This window comes from Malus sylvestris, chromosome 13 (genome assembly GCF_916048215.2).
Source record: "Malus sylvestris chromosome 13, drMalSylv7.2, whole genome shotgun sequence".
Lineage (NCBI taxonomy): Eukaryota > Viridiplantae > Streptophyta > Magnoliopsida > Rosales > Rosaceae > Malus > Malus sylvestris.
Window position 1 is genome coordinate 1,599,253 of NC_062272.1, and position 19,278 is coordinate 1,618,530.

Sequence of the window (19,278 nt, forward strand, 5' to 3'; positions counted from 1 at the left end):
CCGCCTTGTTTCTGTTGCATCTTTTGTGTTGGGAATTTTGCTTACTTTTAACGTTTAATCTAACAAAATTTATCAACCGAAAAGAGGTGGTTGGAAACGAAATTCTAACCATCTTTTTTAAGTTTTGATTTAGCTATGGTAATGATTTTTATCAACTGAACCAATCATCATTGACTTAGCAAATGAAATCATTCCACTCGTTATATATTATTTAAAAATATATATGGACGATAAAATTTAAGATTATTAAGAAATTTCAAAATGGCAAAAATATAATTGACGAAATTTTGTTTTGTATAATTTATAAATTTTCTTGTTTAATTAACTTAATAGAACAATGAAATTTGAATACGGAAATTTTTTATTTTTAGACTCTCGCTCATGAAAATTTAGAAATTAAACATGTTTACATGAAATTTAAACTTCAGAATTGGAAGTCTCAAATTCCAAATTTTTTTGTCTACGTGAAAATTTGAAATTCTTATGTTATAAATCTAAACAAAAGAGCATGTAATGTAAAAATTTTATCAAAATTTATAAATTTATTTTTCTCGTTCAAACATAATATAAGTTAAATTTATATGATTGACAATGATAAAGAATGTTGACACATAAACCAATTCATTTTCAAAAAATTCTAAAAGTCTACATGAAAATAAAAACTAGAGATTTAAAACTACAAGAGCCCAAAAAGCCACATCCACATAAGACGATAAGAACCCAAAAACAGAAGAGGAGAGTCCAGTTCCAAATCAGCCGGCCCAAATACTATTTCAGTATCCAATAAGGAAAGTCCAGTCAAATCCATGTTATAATTCGTAGATTAACTTTAAACCTTTTTTTTTTTTGGTAAACAACTTTAAACCTTTTTGTCATGGTGATTTGACATGTATTAACAACTATGGGTCTCTTTTATATTCAAGCGATGTATTTATAGTCCAAAACATGTTATTCTATACAATTTGGGTATATGTTTTATACGCAAGTAATGCTAGAGATATTGAATTTGTAAATAAAATTTTGAAAATTAAAGGACATGGAAGTTATTTATTGATTACACGTTGATAAATGTGCTTATTCTTATTGATAACACGTTATTTAGTTTGTAAATTTAATCTCCAAATTTGATCTCTCTAGCATTGCCTCCTATACACACTTGAGGGACTTTAGTTACAGGAGTTTATCGCCACCTTAAAATATCATGTCACTTATCAAGGTCATGTGTTGAGAGTTGTTAAACCGTCACTAATAAAATCCATGTGAAAATAGTCTTATCCATCATTTGTGTTAGTAGCTCATGACATCATAATGATAATAAATTCGTCTTACTCCAGTTATTATCCATACGTACAGAATACGAATACAATCAACTTGAATAAAACAAATTCATTTCTTCACGACATTCTAAATCTAATAATATAATACTAAATATCAAGAAACTTAATGATTGAGAATGCAAAATATAATGTACTCGTTCCATATAAATTTGTTTTTACGGTCGACAATAGAATAACCACGGAAATGTAACGATAATGATAATTAAAGCAGAGATGCACTTTCTGACACTCAGGTGCCAAAAGTCAACGGCCCTTCTGGCCACTTTTACTATGTTGACTCTTTGTCTTTTACCGCTGCCTCGTTTTTACGCTCATTTTTTCTATGCGCATGTTCGGTCATTGACTTTCAGTCCCGTGTCACCATCACGCGCCACATTCGCCCACCAAAGGCATGTTCCTATGTGCGCGCCCTCAACTCCTTACCATGAGCTCTACCCATTTTTACCAAAATTTATTGTAAATTCAAACAACTAAAACGTCAAATTGCAGAAATCATCTTCGAAGTTCACCAAGATTTCATTTCAGTCCTTGTAAAATATTTTGTTTCACATTACTCATCCAACTTAATGAATTGGGTGAGTAATAAACAAAATTGATCTACAAGGACAAAAATGATACAAAATATCCTAAAATGGTTACAGTAATTTAGAGTATATAAAATAGGAAAAATTACACATAGAGTCAAATTATAAGACTATATTTTAGGGAGAGACGAAGTTTTTTATTTATTTTAAAGAGGAATGTGGCATGATGTCACGGTTGTTTTTTTTAATTATCCTTGCATTTACAATTTTACCTCTCTATGTTTGAAACATGGGTCTCTTTCTCCTCATTCTTCTCTATCTTCTCTTTGTCTTCATTACTTCTCTCTTTCTCTCTCTCGTTCTTCTTCCTACCTCTCTCATACTCGTTCTTCATCCTACCTCTCCCTCATCCTCGTTCTTCATCCTACCTCTCTTCTCCCTCTCCTCCTCTTCTTTGTATTGTTTCTTAGATTTATGAATGTTTCTTTTTCTTTTATGAGAACAATTGAGATTTTTTTTTTTTTGGTTTTTTTTAAGTGTTTGATTTTTTTTTATGAGTTGGATGCAATCATTTTGAAACTGATCTTGCAAAAGTGCTAAAATTTTGAAACTCATATTGTAGAAGTGTTGAAAATTTTGAAATTGATCTTGCAAAAATGCTGGAACTTTGAAACTAATATTGCAAAAGTAATAGAATTTTGAAACTGATATTACAAAAAATTATGAAATTGATCTTGCAAAGGGGCATGACTAGTGAAATTGATCTTGTAGAAGAACATGAATTGTGAAACTAATATTGCAGAAGTGCATAAATTAATCTTTACGAATTTAAAATTAGTTTGAAGTTTATAAATGGTGTTAGTTTGTAGTTTTGGTTTGGTTAAGTAATAAGTCTATTACAAACATGTATGAAAATATCAAATTTTAGTTTTTTTATTTTTAGCTAGATTTTTAAAAAATTTGAACTTTTGTATCTCTTTAAAATAATTTAAAACTACTTGTATTTATAGGCAAAGCTTCCAATAAAATATCAGTAGGTTGTCAACTTTTCATAATTTTTTTGCGAACATATTTTTTTCATGAGAAATATTAAGACACAAAAGAAAAAGACACATGTCTACATATGAGACGGCCGTCATGGCAAGAAAGTGAGGGGAGTTGCATAGAAGAGTACGCTTGATTGGAATGAAACTTTTAAGTTATTAACTTTTTAACACACATATTTTATTATTTATATAGTGATACGTGATGTATCATCTCGTGTGCTGGTCACATTGAAAAATCTCTAAAGAACCATATGGTGTCTTTTATCTAATATATTGCTAAAAATTTTATAATGTATTATTTTATTAAAACGCGATATTATTACATGATTGTGAATTTATATCATGTAAGTTGCTGTCTGAGAGGCGCACAAGATAAAGAGTCTGATTCACCATTTTGTCACAGCCAGCGTCACTAATTCCCACAATCCCAAACCCCCACTATTTTTTATTTCTTGGGATTGGGCTTCTGATTTTCCGAGGGTCAATCATTCGCAGAGCAGAGAGAAGGAAGAAGAAGAACCAGAGGAAAATGGAGGATCTGCCGTCTGGTTATCGTCCCAACGTGGGCGTTTGCCTCATTAACTCCGATAATCTGGTACCCAAATCTTCTTTTCCCTTCTTAATCTCTTTAATTAACTTAATTAATTACCCACTTAATTATTCTTCGACTCTTTGGTGGGGTCTTGCATGCTTATGGGTTAGATTTGATCTAATTTTGTCACCATGTTAACTCTGTGACAAAACCCAGTAAATCAAATCCGTTGTTCTTGTTGTTGCATATGAGTTTGAATCACGGCCGTAGATTATAGTAGTTTAGAATATCGTTTTGCGTAAACCATCTTTTGATGAAGAAGAGCGGTTGTAAATTTTAAAGTAAACATACTTGAGGGAGGAAATTTTAACGGTTGAAGATTTTACTGCAGATTTTCGTTGGATCAAGATTGAATGTTCCGGGTGCATGGCAGATGCCTCAGGTAGTAACCACTAACCACACTGAACGGATCTCTTTCTTTTTCAACCATGATAGAGCTTCATATATAACCAATGTTCTTTTGTTGATGTACAAACGATATTGGGAGGAGGAGGAGGAGGAGGAGGAGGAGGAGGGAATCAAACCCGGGACTCCGGCGCTTCTTAACCAATGTCGAAACTTGAAAATGATTCTTCTTTAAGAACATAGGGTTTATGGTTAATTTATACTTTACATTGATAAGTGAATTGTTTTTGGATCCTCATTTCTCAGGGGGGTATTGAAGATGGCGAAGAACCCAAAAAAGCAGCTATCAGGGAATTACGAGAAGAGACGGGGATAGAGTCTGCTGAAATTATTGCTGAGGTTTGTATAGCTTGGATAGAGTTCATAACTGAAGAATTAGGCTGAGTTTCATAACTATGCTGGGTGAGCAGCTTGATGTTGCAGTCAATTTTGCACGCTTGTGATTAACGACGTTGCATATTGACAGGTTCCGAATTGGCTAACTTATGACTTTCCACCTGCCGTGAAGACCAAAGTTAATCGTCTGTGGGGAGGTGAATGGCACGGGCAAGCACAAAAATGGCATGTCCTTATTCCTTCACATGCACACACTTGATGATGAACTGAAAACAACATGAATTTTAAGTCCTGCCTTCCTCAGCTTGCAACTTGTTTGCCAAAACTTATATTTCCTGTCTGTCTGAACGTGTCTGATCGATATGCTAGGATTATTTCCTCGTTAGTCACCAGATATGTACTGTTGCATACTCGAAGTACCTGTCGAGAAACATTTTGCTAGTAATTTACTGTGTGTAGTAGTGACTCTGGCACATGAAATACCTTTGTATTTGTTGCGATGACTGATAAATTTCGATATTGAGCTTGCTAACCACGAAAATGTTCAGTCATCATGCTCCTCTCCCGGTTAAAATATGAACTTGCTTGATGTAATCTTCCAGTTGTTAGAATGTGCTTCATGTGTTGCTACAAATCTGTATGGATGGAAATAAGGATGCTCAAGTTTCTGCTTCCTAACAACCGAGTTAGTGCAACTGCAGGTTTCTTATGAGGTTCACAAAAAATGAGAGCGAGATCAACTTAGCTAATGGGGCAGCTGATCCAGAATTTGCAGAGTGGAAATGGGCCACCCCTGAAGAAGTTATCGAGCAGGTGCGATGAAAAACCATCATTCTACTCAATTACTTTCCCAATAATGTTTCACGGACATGATCAGATATGGGTTGTTTGATGATTACAGGCAGTGGACTACAAGAGGCCAACGTACGAGGGAGTGATGAAGACCTTCGAGTCCTACTTTGACGGAAGTAGTTTATCTGCGAAATGTAAATCGACAAAATGGTGAACGCCATGGGTGTGCTTGTGCAGTTATGTCCTCATTGGATTTGGATCGAGTAGGGCTCCTGCTTTTTGTAAATGATAAGGAGAGAACCTGGTAATTAGATCTATGTTTGGGTTGTTGTAACTTGGATCGATAAAATTCTATGTGGAATTACTCGTTGCTTCAAATGCTTTTGCCTGGCATGGTGATTGCAAAGAGCATCAGAATGCAAAAATCTTAGAGATTTCAGTTCCATTCGGAAGAATCAAGTCATTAGGTCATCTCCAATCGAAGGAGGGCCAAAGGGCTCATTTTAGCCCCGTAACTCTGCAATAAATTATATTTTAATAAACAGTGTTAGGTCATATTTTATACCATCTCCAGTCGAGGGGGCCAACAGGTCATAGTCATAGGCCAAACATAATTTATTATTTTAATTAAATTAAACTACCATATTAAAATAAGGTTTTTGGACATATTTTGAGTGTCTCTTGTCACCAAATGAATAAGTCTTCGGATTTCTCATCTTTATATAATCTCAATAATTTTTTTGATAGGATTTCGAGTGACATGTGAGTAACTCTTCAGATTTCTTATATTTATGTAATCTCAATAATTTTTCGAATAGGATTTCGAGTCACATGTCGAGATGTAATTGGTTGTGCAAAATTTAGATAGAATTATTATCTACGTGGCACTTATATTTAGCTTTCAATGTTGTAAAAAATGGTGTAGGTATTTATAGGAAAAAAATTAGAATTTTTTTTTAAATTCGACCAAAAAAAAATTTCAAATTCCAACGGTAACCTGACAGCAACATGACATTAGTTAGCTGGCGTCATTCAAATAGGGTGAGTTGGAGGGCTGGCTGGCTGGCTAGTTGGAAAAGGCCAGCCCACTAGCTTGGTTTGGGGGTTTGGACTCAGTGGGGCCCACAAGCCCTTTTGCCTAGCCCTCGGTTAGAGACGGTTTTCGTGTCATTTCAAGCTATTTTTAGCTCTATGGTCCTTTGGTCGGATCGGTTGGAAATGACCTTAGATTGGGTCAAGTAGCCTTTTGTTCGGCCTCAAGTAGCGGTAACGCTCACCGCTTTATTTATCATCGTTAAATAAATTTAAATTTTTCAAATTTAAATTTATCTACTAGACAGTTCAAAAAACGAATAAATATGAAAAGTGAGCAAAAACATTCCCGTTAAAATTTCAAACGCATGAACATGGATTTGCTGCATTCTCATTACTGTACTTGCCGACATCCAAAATCATGCTCAAAGCCTCCAAAAATTCTAATTTTGAGAAGAAAAGAAATTCTAATTAAAGCTTAAACAAAAAGTTGACTAATACACTGTTACATTAAACAAGGTTGACTGATATATTTTTCAACATTTAATCAGACAGAGTACGAACGAGCGCACATTATATACAAACTTACAAAGTGTGTCTCCACTCTCCACCCGCTCTCAATTCTCAAACCCCCAAAAATGGCAACCCTAAAACCCGACCCGCTCCTTCATCGTCTTCGAAACGCCGATGACCATAGGCTGAAACGCTTCAGGCGCAGGCTCTGCGACGCCGTTTTGGCCCGCATTGCCGCTTCCGAACCCTCCAAACCCATCGACTCCGACCGCCTCAAGTCCAACATCGAGCGCGGCCTCCGGCTGCTCATCCCGGCATTCCACATTCCGAATCACCCTCCTTATGCCTCGGTAAATTTCACTTTAATTAACACAGCAAAGTTGTTTAATTTCTTGTTTCACTTCATTCAGTATATTAAAAGTGCTTTTATTGTTGGTACTGCTTTTGGAAGTAGCCTATCTGCTCATAAGTACTACAAGTGTTGAAGTTCTTGTAAAAAAATTTAAGTGCTTTCTGGAAAAGCACCTGCTCAGAAAGTGCTTATACGACCGAAGTTAGTTAGAAGCGTTTTTGTTTGTCCTGAAGGGCTAGTTTGGGACTGCTTCTAAAGGAAGCATTTGTGCTCAAAAGGGCTTTTGCTAGAAGTTCTTTTATTGTAAACATACTGACAATTTTTATCAAAAATCCTAATTGCTTCTCCCAAAAGTCCTTCTTCACCGTAGAAGTGATTAGTAAGTTTAAAGTGAGTAGAGCCTTTTTTCCCCCTCTTTTTGTGTGTAGTGTGGTTTTACGATCTCGTTTGTTTGCTTTGTGTTTTTGTTTAATGTAGATGATTCAGAGGGCAATAAAGGTGTTGAATGAGGATGGTGGGGCGAGTGAGGGGGGCATATCGGAGTTTATCAAAAGGGAATACAAGGATTTGCCATTGGCACATGAAGGTTTTTTGAGGCATCATTTGAGGAAGCTTTGTGAGAGTGGAGTGGTTGTGAGTTTGAAACGTGGGAGGTACAATGTTGCGAATCAGGATGATGAAGATGATGATGGGAATGTGGAGGATAGAGAGTGCCATAGCAAAAGGCGGGAGGGGAAAGGAAGAGTACCGGGTAGACGGCAAGGAATTGAGGATGGAGGTAGGGAGGAAGAGGCGCATAAAAAAGTGTTTGGAGAAAGCATTGCAGAGATGCAGCTAAAAGATAAAGGTGACGCGGGGGAAAAGCAAGAGCATTTTGGAGTGACTGAAGACCAATGTGAACCAGAAACAAAGCAAATGCAAGTAAGTGGAGGACAATTTGTTTACATTTTTAACTGCTTATTTTGTTTGGTTTGAATTTTGTTGAGCAATGCTGTTCACGTATCACCATTATTGCATCTTCACTTGATATTTTCTTCTTGTATCTTGTTTTTTACTTTCCGTTGATTTTCGGGTTCTTTTCATCATTAGCACTTTAGTTCTTTTTTTTTTGCTGCTGGCAACATTGTGTGTGTGTGTAATTTCTGTTTGACAGTGCAGATGGCAAGCAAGGAGTTGGATGAAGGGGGTTTGAGTGAAGAAGGAATAGTGGCATTTGTTGAACCGAAATATAACCATGGAGAAGTGGTTAAAAAAGAAACGGTGAAAGAACATATTGAAGCTGAAGTGATCAAAGAAAATCATCATAGAAAAGAAGAGCAAAGTGGGAAGATATGTAAGCAAAGCGAACCACAAGCTCAAAATGTTAAAGTCGGAACTAAGATATTGGGCATAAGTTTGGAAGGTGGGAGGTACAATGTTGGGGTTAAGGATGGTGGTGATGGGGGCGTGGAGGACAGAGAGTGCAGGAGCGAAAGGGGGCTGGGAAGGGTAAAGGGTAGACAGGGCAGAAATGAGGATGGAGGTAGGGAGGAAGGGGAGCAAAATGAAGGTTTTGGAAAAAGCATTGTGGTGGGAAGACGTAATGAAGAAAAGCAAGAGCATTTTGGAGTGACTGAAAACCAATGTGAATCGGAAATGAAGCTAATGCAAATGATTGAGGAACAATTTGATTTTGAGGTACGGCCTGTAACTTTTCGTTTTCTGCCTTTGGTTTCTATTATATTCATATTTACTTTGCTTATCTGGTAAATCTTTTTTATTGGTGATACCGTATGGAAGGTAGTAGGCTCACTCAACTAAAAGAGAAATATTGAAACTGCCAAGAACAATGAAAACCCTTCGTGACTTTCAGTTTGTGTGTGGTTTCTGTTTGACAATGCAGAGGGCAGGCATAGAGTTGGATGGGGAAGGGGGTTTGAATGAAGAAGCAATAGTGGCATTCCCCAAACCAGAATATAACCCGGGGAAAGCGAATACAAATGAAATGATAGAAGAAAAAACTGAAGCTGAAGTGATCGAAGAAAATCATCACAGAGAAGAAGTGCAAAGTGGGGAGACCTATGAGCAAAACGAACCACAAGCTCAAGAAGTTGAAGTCATCGAAAATCACTGTCATCCGCAACCAGTAAAAATCAGAGAGTCTGGAGATGTAGTCCAAGGGCAAAATTTTGAGGTTGGAAGTAAGATATTGGAATGCCATGGTGATGAAAACCCGAAGACTCAATTAAAGGGACCCTTCGCTCCTGATGGTCAGCAACAGAAACCACCACTGCAAGGACAAGTAAAGGGACGTAGAGGAAAGCCTCGTAAACCAAGAAAAGATTCGGAAAGTTCTTGGCAATGGGTACCCTTTGTTCCTGAAAGCCCTCATCAGGAGCAGCCACCAAAGCGTCGAGGCAGGCCTCCTAAAGCTAGAAACAATGTGGATGTAAGCACTAGGGCATTGGTACCTGAACATGATCAAAATGAGCAGCCACCAAGGGGCCGAGGAAGAGGGAGGCCTCGTAAGCCAAAACAAGGCGGAGGGGAGCCTTCTCTACCTTCTCAACCCCATCATCCACAGCAGCAACCGCAGCGCAGAGGCAGAGGAAGGCCTCTTAAACCAAAATTAGTTGCAGAAAATGCTGAGATCCCAGAGAAGCTTGAGATTGAGCAGTTGCAGTGAGGACCAAAAACAGAAAAATTGCTCCAAATGCGTCCTGGAAGTCGTAGTGACATATTGCTCTCAAATAGGAAGTCACAACTTGTTTTCTTTGCCACGGGCATGAATTTTTATCAGTGTGTTGGAAATGTGGTCCGTTGTACCAAATGTTCTAAAACAAGTGCATGAATTTTTATTTTCAAATATCTAATTATTTGTATTATGACACGTAATAAATTGAGTCGTGTTTTTAGCATACAAAAAATCTCGCCGCGGACACACCTCTTATAGCTTATTCCAATTGTGATTCACGTACTTGTATAATAAAATATCAACCGTTCAAAAGAAAATTAAAATGAACAGTTTCGATTATAGATAAACCACGACACAAGGTGCAATCGTGGCGCGGCAGCAAGTGTTACCCAAATAAACAACTAGGTGGTCGGCATCTTATCCAACAGAAAAAAAAATTAATTGGTAACTTAGGAAGCCAGCGATGTTACTCATAATATTTAATGTTTTAATATTACAAACGCCCCGATTGATAGACAAAGACAGAGACACAGAGAGAGTCTTTGAAATCTCGGACGTTTCCCGAACCAGCAAAACAGGGAAAAAAACAGAGTACATAGGAAGAAAACGCTCCGCAAAACGCGGGCAATAGATTCATCGCTCTCGATTCTCGACTCTCGACATGGATGGCATTCGCCGCTGGTTTCAGGGCCTTTCTTCTTCTTCCGCCGATCACGGTGATGTTTCCTTAAACGACGCCGTCGAACGGCCACCGCCGTCATCGGCCAGCACTGATGAGGAGCAGAGGGAGTTGATGATGACGGTGGACCTGGACATGAGTGGATTGACGCCCATCAAGGTGCCGATGAGGACCAATCACAGAGTCGCCACTATGGACCATCATAAGGTCAGCCGCACTAGTATTACAGACTGTAACCCAGTTGTTGCTCTCAAATCATAATATATTCTCTCTTCTCTCTCCTCTCTCCTCTCTCTCTCTCTCTCCCTCTCCTGTCCCTCCCTCTCTCTCCGTGGTTTTCTGATAAGATAAGGTCCGCGTTTCTAGGGGATTACAGAGCTGAGTCGGTCGCCATAACTTGTCTTTTGCTCAACTGATTTTTTGTGATCAATTTTAATATTTTTCGGCTTCCATTCTTTCTTTCCCTCATGACTCTCTCTCTCTCTCTCTCTCTATTTCTTTTTCTTTACTTTTAATTTTTTTGACTTTTCTTCCGTTAATTATTACTGTTGTTGGTGATCGCTCATAAGAACTTTTCTGTTGACAAGTTCAAATCTGCACTGCTGTATCCTGCACACAGATATACATACATACATACATACATACATACATACATACATCTGATGGGTTCATATCCTTGATCATTTCATACCTGTCATATCCTTTTCTGGGTTTTTTTTTTTGGTTCCCGGAGAGGATCAGGAAATCTTATCTTCTGGGTGGTTTAATTGTTGTCTGATACTGATATACATCGAGGTTCTTCAAAGTTTCCCTTTTTTTTTTTTATGTAAAATCCTTCTTTTTTTGTTTCTAATTTGGCTGATAATTCAGAAGATGCTGGACAAGGAATTTTTCACAGAATATGGTGAGGCGAGCCAGTACGAAATCCAGGAAGTGATTGGGAAAGGTAGCTATGGAGTTGTTGCATCTGCAGTTGACACTCACACAGGTGAGAAAGTGGCCATTAAGAAGATCAACGACGTCTTCGAGCATGTCTCCGATGCTACGAGGATTTTGCGCGAAATTAAGCTCCTTCGGCTGCTGCATCACCCTGATATTGTCGAAATCAGGCATATAATGCTACCCCCTTGCCGGCGAGAATTTAAAGACATATACGTTGTGTTTGAGTTGATGGAATCTGACCTTCACCAAGTTATTAAGGCGAATGATGATCTCACTCCCGAGCATTATCAGTTCTTCTTGTACCAGCTTCTTCGCGCCCTCAAGTATATACATACAGGTTTGACGATCATTTTATTGCACTACCATGGAATTTCCTTCGTTTTCGCATAATCTATGGATCTGATGACCTTGTTTTCTTCTTTTTGCAGCAAATGTCTTCCATCGAGATTTGAAGCCGAAAAATATACTTGCTAATGCAGACTGCAAACTGAAAATTTGTGACTTTGGGCTCGCTCGTGCTGCGTGTAATGACGCTCCATCAACCATTTTTTGGACTGTATGTGTAACTCTTATGGAGGAAAGAAAAAAAAAAAGTTGTGGATTGCCATTGATGCGGTAGTTATTAGCCTTTTTAGCTTCCTTTTCGTTCTTATTGCTGTATTTTTCCTTTTGCTTGTTCCAAGGATTATGTGGCAACTCGATGGTACCGTGCTCCTGAACTCTGTGGTTCCTTTTTCTCCAAGGTGAGTGTGGAAATATGGTGTTGTGAGATTTTCAGCTTACAGTGATATAAAATGAATAATTTGCTGACAGTGATATAATGCTCTTTGCTGCAAGGCTTTCTGAATGTTTTAACTCCGATAATTTTCGTGCAATTTGTTCTAAAACTAAACCCTTTTAGATTTCGGCTAAGCATTTTGTAATTTGTATATGCAGTACACCCCTGCTATTGATATATGGAGCATAGGGTGCATATTTGCAGAAATGCTAACAGGAAAACCGTTGTTTCCCGGGAAAAATGTTGTGCATCAATTGGATCTCATTACCGACTTACTTGGCACTCCTCCCACTGAATCTATTGCAAGGGTTTGTTATCTCTTTTTGTCGATGTCATTTTTTATTAGGACAGTGTTAAAAGAACTTGTTCCTGTGGGATCATCTTCATGACTGCAGATTCGGAACGAAAAGGCCAGAAGATATTTAAGTAGCATGAGGAGAAAGAAACCAGTTCCTCTCTCGCAAAAAATCCCAAATGCGGACCCATTGGCTCTTCGTTTGCTTCAGCGTTTGCTTGCTTTTGATGCTAGAGATCGTCCTTCTGCTGAAGAGGTAACGTTTGTTTGCTTTTGATGCTAGAGAACTTCTTCTGATAAAAGTCATTGCTTTCTTTACAGGCCTTGGCAGACCCATATTTTGTTGGATTGGCAAATTTGGACCAGGAACCGTCCAGACAGCCCATTTCAAAGCTTGAGTTTGAGTTCGAGAGGAGTAGATTGACAAAAGATGATGTGAGAGAGCTAATTTATAGAGAGGTATGACTATCGTCAGTGATGGTTTTCTTCGGTGGCATTATCCTTCACTTCTTCTTGTTGGTAATTTCTTTCCTTACCACCTACTCATAGCGAATGTTCTTATCGTTCAGATTTTGGAGTATCATCCGAAGATGCTGCAGGATTACCTTCAAGGTTCAGATAATATTGGCTTCATGTATCCAAGGTCAGCATTTGTTCGTAAAACTACTACTTGTTCATGATGCGCATGCTTGCATATGTTTATATCGTGATTTCATATTACATGAGAATACGTATAGTGAAAATTCATCTTGTGTCCACCAGTGGAGTTGATCGATTTAGACGACAGTTTGAGCATCTTGAGGCACACTACGGCAAAGGTGAAAGAAGCACTGCGCTTCAAAGGAAGCATGCCTCGTTACCTAGGTAAAATTTTGAACAAATTGCGTTGAATTCCCTGTTTTTTTTTTCACTTCTACTCGAGTTCCGTTATCATCTTCACAATATTGATGTCTTTCCATTATTGTCCATAGGGAACGAGTGTGTATGTCGCAGGATGAGGCTGCGGAGCAAAATGGTAACGTTAAAAAGAGTACAACGGCTTCAGTGGGTCGTGCAGCTGTTCATAGCCCTCAAAGGTCTCAGGAGGTAAAAGTACCAGAACCAATAGATCAAAATGGATCAACTATACCGAATGGCGTTAATAATCCAAACCATAGTCCCCACAGCCTGTGGAGGAGCGATAGCATTAGCGCTTCGAAGTGCGTGGTAATGAAAAGCCAGTACTGCGAGGTAAGAGTTCCCGGATTTTTCAGTATATTTAGGTAGCTGCCTCCCGATTTTCTTTGAAATCCAAATTTGTAAATGCACATTGTCCACCTCTGCAGGAAGATCGAATTGCAGGGCGAAACGAAGAGATGGTCAACGTGCTGTCGTAGAGGATTGCAGCAGCAGCACCATACCACACTACAACTGGTAGTGTTATATCTGATAGGATTGAGCCTGCACTACCAAGTGGGATGGATTTATTTTGTTTGCCATATTTTCCCGATAATTTACGGTCGTTTTACCGCTGACTTGCATTTTATTTTCATTTTCTTCTGTTTTCTTAAGGCCAGAAGGCAAATGCCACTCATTTGGCAGTTATACTATATGTCAAACCTATATGATGATTTGTTCTTAAACCTATGTGCCGGAAGAATGCTAGTAAAGTTCACAATTGCGGTATCGGAGAGCTGTTAATTACCTTGATTAATTGTGATTAGGAAAGCACAAAAACGGATTATTCGGAAAACGCTTCATACAACAAAAACAGATTATTCAGGAAACGCTTGTTACAACCATGATTTAGATTAATGTATGTTGTATTGGGTGATTGAACAACAAAATGATTCAAAGGAAGTTCCAGCATCATGGGATTCATCTGCTCTATAATCCTCACATCTTATGATTGGCATCGTACATTACCAGCACGAGCGTCAAGTTTCTTAGAGATATGGTATGCGATGTTCTACTTATCTTCCGGCGAACAACGCTACTTCTATCCACTTCCATCGAGCTGTCCGTGCGATAGAAGGTGTGCCATGTAATGCTGCAACCATGCAGACAAAATGCATAAGTGAAAAAAAACACTGAATGAGCTTTCATTCTATGTAACAGTTTACCCAATGAATTGTTGAAGTCAAATTTGGAGCATCAATACATAACTGAGCTAACAAGAATCATAACCGCTTCTTATGAACGCTGAGGAGAGTTCACAAAACAGGTCAATCGACATAAAAGTGCACGTTAACAAAGACGAGGAGGGTGGAGGAAGCAGTTTAGCGAGCGTATAATGGTGCTTGTTAACGCTTGCATAAGACCAAAGGTGTCTCTTTTGAGCTAGCTGAAAACCCTACAAACGACTCCTATAGCCATTCGTTTAGGAAAGAAAACAAGCATAACAAACGTGAATGTAGATAGTCACCGCTCTGGTAGGGGTCGAAACTTTATTTTCATGAAAACTTTATTTTCGCCACGATTGGCGCAGTTTGTAATTGCCTTACGATGGGAACATATGAAGTCTTAAACCAAAACTGAGAACCATTCTACCCTACGGGATACGAACAAGATGGAATGACGAATGAGAATGCTTATGCAATTTTTCTAGCTTCTAAAAATGAGAGATGCTGAATCCAGAAGCGTCAAAACACCAGCAACAGAAAAATTTGTGCATTAACATAGCAATTCTCACAAAGAAACCAGAATATCAAAACGTAATTAGAAATGCAAATTCAAGTAGAATTGAGTAACATACAGCATGGTACGCATAGGGCCCTTTCCCCTGTCGCTCGAAGTGTTTGGCCATAATGCAATACTCAATCGGACCCCATTCTTCGTTTTCGAAACAATTACCAAGCGCAGCTTTATACAACTGTGCAACAAACCAAGAATTATTCACATAGCATATCAAACATTCAATTTTTATTTGACAACACGATATTCTGAACTACTTTAATCTAATACAAACTCGGGGTGCAAAGGCACGGACACATAGAAGACGAAACTAACACAAATCAAATCAAACACATAGAAAGCTAAAACCCTTTGCATTCAAATAAGTAGAGTTCTCTCACAAACCTTTGCTGTGTCCGTCAAGAGCTCGGTTCCAGCTGGGTAAGAAGCATAGAACTGGTCCGCTCTCGAAAACCCAGCTCGGGTTCTGCAACACCAAACACAAATACCATGGATGACAACAGTTAAAAACAACACCAGCTTCAAAACCCAGAAATATTTTTCTTATTTCATACGCGTTCGAGGTAGGTTGTAAAGCGACTCACGTATTGCTTGTGTAAGCGTAGGTCAGGACTGCTGTGAAGCAGTAGAATCCGGCATACGACACGATTCTCCGAAACTTCTGAATCTTTAGAATTTCTTTGCATCCATTGAACACATTCATCTTGATTTGAGACTATAATTTGAGGACCTGAAGGCCAAAACGTTTGGGAATTTTCAGCTCGACATTTGATCAAACAGGTGGTGTGCCCTTCACTTTTCAGGCGTCTTGGGACTGGTAGAGGTTGCAAAATGGCGATATATTAAGCAACTTGGGCCGGGCACTATATGTTTGGAACCCGGCTGGGCCCAAATTACCTTTTTTTTTTTTTTTTTTTTTTTTGAGTGAAACGATAGCATTTAGACTTTAGTAAGTTAAATGTTAGATTAGTCACCAACGGGGTTCTAACCTACGTCGTCATGCAAAGGTACAACACATTTCCACCACTATGGTAAAGGGCCACTTGCAACTTCTTTTTTTTTTTTTTTTTTTCAGAAAGACGAGTTAATTTTTTTTTTTTAATAACAAAAATAGAATATTTCCATGTCGTCCCAAACTAGCGAAATAAGGACATTTAAAAAAATTTACTTATATTTTTATTTTATTGACACAAAATGCTATCATGACAGTGTACTCATGCAGTGTAAGTACTAATCCGAAAAAATGTAATATTACGTGAGCGTGATGATCGCCTTAGGTAATTTGCATAGTTGTTCTTGTACGGTTGTATCCGGAGAAAGCAAGAAAAGAAGTAAGTTGCATAGCCGGCAAGGGCAGCAGAGTCCAATCAACAAGGCTTGAGGGGAGGAAGGTGAGAAGCCAAAGCAAATGAATGTTACAAGAAACGCGTTCAATTTATTTGGCATCTTCCATTTGGAAGATTCCCATCATTGTAATATGAATCGAATAATTATTGAAAATAGAACTTTAATGAAAAACTTTCAGTACAATTTATTTTAACGAAAAATCATATTTTTACATTAAAAATTCAATCTTGGGACTATTCATTTTACTCTTTCTTTTATCCTTATTGTTAAAACTCAAAGTTTTTAAATCATTTTCATTAGTTTTCCTTATTTAAAATCCTGCTATTTTTTGTATGATTAGTTTGAAATACCACTATTTTTCTTGTACGGTTCAAAATCGAATGCATCATTCGAGAAATTTTTAATTGTGACGGGAATACAAGTGCTACACCACGTGTTTTAATAGAAGTGGTGAGAAATTTTATTTTTTAAGTTATTAATTTTTTAGCACACATATCTCATCATTTGTATAGTAACACGTGATGTACCACCCGTGTACCGATCACACTAAAAAGTCTCTCTGCAGCAGTCAAAGTGCTTGTAGCTACGTGTCATGCAAATGAAGAGTCGTACGTAGCTACTTATCGTCAAAGAAAGTGTCTGCACTCGCTCCCTCCGCATATCATCGATGGAGTCAAGTGCCAGAAACCATCTCAACCTCCTCTTCCTCCTCCTCCTCTTCTTTCTCCGCCGCGTCGCCGCCGCATCGTCCCCCCCTCTCTTCCCCAAACAAGCCCACCCCACCAAATCAGGCTACCTCCCGGTCAACTCCACCAGCGGCTCTGCCATTTTCTACACTTTCTACGAAGCTCAGAACCTCACAACAGACGTTTCCAAAGTCCCCCTCCTCATATGGCTCCAGGGCGGCCCCGGCTGCTCCTCCATGCTCGCCAACTTCTACGAGCTCGGCCCATGGCGCGTGAATTTCAACAAAGACCCTTCCGATCCCCTCGCTCTGGAACCCAATTCTGCCTCCTGGAACAGAATCTTCGGCCTGATATTCCTTGACAACCCGATCGGTACCGGATTTAGCATCGCTGCGAACTCCGCAGAGATCCCGAGGGACCAGCACTCCGTCGCGATACACCTCCTTGCCGCGATCACCAAGTTCATTGAGCTCGACCCGGCGTTCAAAACCCGACCCATGTACATAACCGGCGAGAGCTACGCCGGGAAGTATGTTCCGGCGATCGGGTACTATATTTTGAAAAGAAACGCTGAGTTGCCAGCTGGGTCTAAAGGGGTGAACTTGCAGGGCGTTGCGATCGGAGACGGTCTCACAGACCCCATAATTCAGGTGAACACTCACGCCGTCAACGCTTTCTACTCTGGTTTGATCAATGAGAAACAGAGGAGGCAGCTGGAGAAGCTGCAATTGGAGGCGGTAGGGTTCACGGCGGCGATGAACTGGAGCGCGGCTACGGATGCGAGAAACAGAGTGTTGAATACGCTGCAGGACATGACGGGGCTAGCCACATTATACGACTACACGAAGAATGAGCCTTATAAGATGAGTTTGGTGGATGAATTGCTGAGCAACGAGGCGGTGAAGGCGGCGCTGGGGGCCAAAGGGGAGGCGCCTTTCGAATCGTGCAGTGATTTTGTAGGGGGCATATTGCACGAGGACGTGATGAAGAGCGTGAAGTACATGGTGGAGTATCTGCTGAAGGAGAGTAAGGTGTTGCTGTACCAGGGGCAGTACGATTTGAGAGACGGCATCGTTTCAACGGAGGCGTGGATGAAGACGCTGAAGTGGGAGGGGATTGGGAAGTTTATGGCGGCGGAGCGGAAGGTTTGGAAGGTGAGGGGAGAGGTTGGTGGGTATGTGCAGAAGTGGGGGAGCTTGAGCCATGTTGTGGTTTCAGGGGCAGGGCATCTTTTGCCGGCGGACCAGCCGGTGAGGGCGCAGGTGATGATAGAAGACTGGGTTTTGGGCAAGGGGGTGTTTGAGCAGTGCTGTGGTTTAAAGGCCAGGGCATAAATCCAACACCCTTGAGTTCTCAGGCGATGTGTGACATTCTTGGTTTCTTGATGGGTGATATTATTGTGAAGTTTAATTTTCGTGGTTATTGTATTTTGGGTGATAATTTTGTATATTAAGCTTGCTTAATAATGTGTATTTGGCTTTGTTCACCGCCACGTGACGCTTCTCATTAAATAATTCATTGCTATGCATAAGTTTTTCTCTACAACAATGTATTATTAGATCAAACACATCAAAGTTATTTTTTGTTTTTAATTCTATTATCATCAAAGGAACGAGGAGAATTCAAAATTATTACAATAATTTAGGAAAGAGAGTTTTTAACATTTGACGCATGGATATAAATCCAACACCCTATCCATTAAGGTAATCTCCAACCAACCCGCCCAAAGGGTCATAGGGTTAAAAATAGCTCGAAATGACATGAAAACTGTCTCCAACCAAAGGCTAAGCCAAAGGTCTTGTGGGCCCTACCGGGCCCAAACCCCCAAATCAGGCTAACGGGCTAGCCATTTCCAGCCAACTAGCTAGCCCTTCAGTGCCAGAATGTTAAGGTTGACATTTTGCCAACCTTCCAGCTCCAGAATGTCAAGGTTGACATTTTGCCAGCCCTCCAAATTAGCCTTTTTGAATGCCAACGGCTACCTAGTGTCAGCATGACGCCAGCTGACAACAACTAGCTAACATCATGCTGCAGTTAGGTTACCGTTGGAATTTGAATTTTTGTTTTTTTTTTTGGACTAATTTAAAAAAAATTCTAATTTTTTTTCCTATAAATACCTACACTATACCTACAACATTGAAAGCTGAAGATAAGAAGTGTCACATAGATAAGAATCCTATCCAAAATTTGTAAAACCAATTACATCTCGACACGCGACACTTGAAATCCTAATCGAAAAATTATTAAGATTACATAAAGATAAGAAATATGGAGA

At 39.2% G+C, this 19,278-nt stretch overlaps 5 protein-coding genes across 9 annotated transcripts; 4 read left to right on the forward strand and 1 right to left on the reverse strand.

Moving 5' to 3' along the window:
* Positions 1-3,264: 3,264 nt before the first annotated feature.
* On the forward strand, positions 3,265-5,410 carry LOC126595717 (nudix hydrolase 25-like). Its single transcript, XM_050262022.1, has 6 exons — positions 3,265-3,502; positions 3,831-3,881; positions 4,151-4,243; positions 4,371-4,465; positions 4,942-5,053; positions 5,142-5,410. Exons 1-6 carry the CDS (start codon positions 3,437-3,439, stop codon positions 5,244-5,246), a joined length of 522 nt encoding a protein of 173 aa, XP_050117979.1. The 5' UTR covers positions 3,265-3,436; the 3' UTR covers positions 5,247-5,410.
* Positions 5,411-6,637: 1,227 nt separating this feature from the next.
* LOC126595714 (uncharacterized) lies at positions 6,638-9,835 on the forward strand. The gene is made up of 4 exons (XM_050262014.1): positions 6,638-6,927; positions 7,407-7,850; positions 8,088-8,606; positions 8,812-9,835. The coding sequence occupies exons 1-4, from the start codon at positions 6,703-6,705 to the stop codon at positions 9,592-9,594; spliced, it is 1,971 nt and encodes a 656-aa protein (XP_050117971.1). The 5' UTR covers positions 6,638-6,702; the 3' UTR covers positions 9,595-9,835.
* Positions 9,836-10,087: 252 nt separating this feature from the next.
* LOC126595715 (mitogen-activated protein kinase 9-like) lies at positions 10,088-13,962 on the forward strand. 5 transcript variants are annotated; one of them, XM_050262015.1, is made up of 11 exons: positions 10,088-10,489; positions 11,153-11,561; positions 11,653-11,780; positions 11,908-11,967; positions 12,161-12,310; positions 12,398-12,553; positions 12,619-12,756; positions 12,867-12,940; positions 13,060-13,161; positions 13,269-13,527; positions 13,623-13,962. In XM_050262015.1, exons 1-11 carry the CDS (start codon positions 10,265-10,267, stop codon positions 13,671-13,673), a joined length of 1,752 nt encoding a protein of 583 aa, XP_050117972.1. In that variant the 5' UTR covers positions 10,088-10,264; the 3' UTR covers positions 13,674-13,962. The 5 variants fall into 5 exon arrangements, with proteins under 5 accessions (XP_050117972.1, XP_050117973.1, XP_050117977.1 ...); XM_050262016.1 differs by having other exon boundaries at positions 11,156-11,561; XM_050262020.1 differs by lacking the exon at positions 10,088-10,489 and adding an exon at positions 10,521-10,634.
* A 55-nt stretch (positions 13,963-14,017) lies between these two features.
* Positions 14,018-15,817, reverse strand: LOC126595718 (uncharacterized). The gene is made up of 4 exons (XM_050262023.1): positions 15,555-15,817; positions 15,355-15,436; positions 15,032-15,148; positions 14,018-14,326 (listed from the first exon to the last, which is right to left on the reverse strand). The coding sequence occupies exons 1-4, from the start codon at positions 15,671-15,673 to the stop codon at positions 14,276-14,278; spliced, it is 369 nt and encodes a 122-aa protein (XP_050117980.1). The 5' UTR covers positions 15,674-15,817; the 3' UTR covers positions 14,018-14,275.
* Positions 15,818-16,942: 1,125 nt separating this feature from the next.
* LOC126595716 (serine carboxypeptidase-like 50) lies at positions 16,943-18,551 on the forward strand. The gene has a single exon (XM_050262021.1). It carries the CDS (start codon positions 16,985-16,987, stop codon positions 18,335-18,337), a length of 1,353 nt encoding a protein of 450 aa, XP_050117978.1. The 5' UTR covers positions 16,943-16,984; the 3' UTR covers positions 18,338-18,551.
* Positions 18,552-19,278: the final 727 nt, after the last annotated feature.

Bases quoted from the DNA above. Each gene is read 5' to 3' on its own strand.
- LOC126595717 (XM_050262022.1), top strand. From the start codon at position 3,437: ATGGAGGATCTGCCGTCTGGTTATCGTCCCAACGTGGGCGTTTGCCTC. The intron at 4,466-4,941 runs GCATGTCCTTAT...GTGCAACTGCAG, and splicing joins CACGGGCAAGCACAAAAATG to GTTTCTTATGAGGTTCACAA. The intron at 5,054-5,141 runs GTGCGATGAAAA...TGATGATTACAG, and splicing joins CTGAAGAAGTTATCGAGCAG to GCAGTGGACTACAAGAGGCC.
- LOC126595718 (XM_050262023.1), bottom strand. From the start codon at position 15,673: ATGAATGTGTTCAATGGATGCAAAGAAATTCTAAAGATTCAGAAGTTT. The intron at 15,149-15,354 runs GTTTGTGAGAGA...TTTGTTGCACAG, and splicing joins TCTTGACGGACACAGCAAAG to TTGTATAAAGCTGCGCTTGG. The intron at 14,327-15,031 runs GTATGTTACTCA...GCATGGTTGCAG, and splicing joins GGCCCTATGCGTACCATGCT to CATTACATGGCACACCTTCT.
- LOC126595716 (XM_050262021.1), top strand. From the start codon at position 16,985: ATGGAGTCAAGTGCCAGAAACCATCTCAACCTCCTCTTCCTCCTCCTC.
- LOC126595715 (XM_050262015.1), top strand. From the start codon at position 10,265: ATGGATGGCATTCGCCGCTGGTTTCAGGGCCTTTCTTCTTCTTCCGCC. The intron at 11,781-11,907 runs GTATGTGTAACT...GCTTGTTCCAAG, and splicing joins CATCAACCATTTTTTGGACT to GATTATGTGGCAACTCGATG. The intron at 12,554-12,618 runs GTAACGTTTGTT...CTTTCTTTACAG, and splicing joins ATCGTCCTTCTGCTGAAGAG to GCCTTGGCAGACCCATATTT.
- LOC126595714 (XM_050262014.1), top strand. From the start codon at position 6,703: ATGGCAACCCTAAAACCCGACCCGCTCCTTCATCGTCTTCGAAACGCC. The intron at 6,928-7,406 runs GTAAATTTCACT...TGTTTAATGTAG, and splicing joins ATCACCCTCCTTATGCCTCG to ATGATTCAGAGGGCAATAAA. The intron at 8,607-8,811 runs GTACGGCCTGTA...TTGACAATGCAG, and splicing joins AGGAACAATTTGATTTTGAG to AGGGCAGGCATAGAGTTGGA.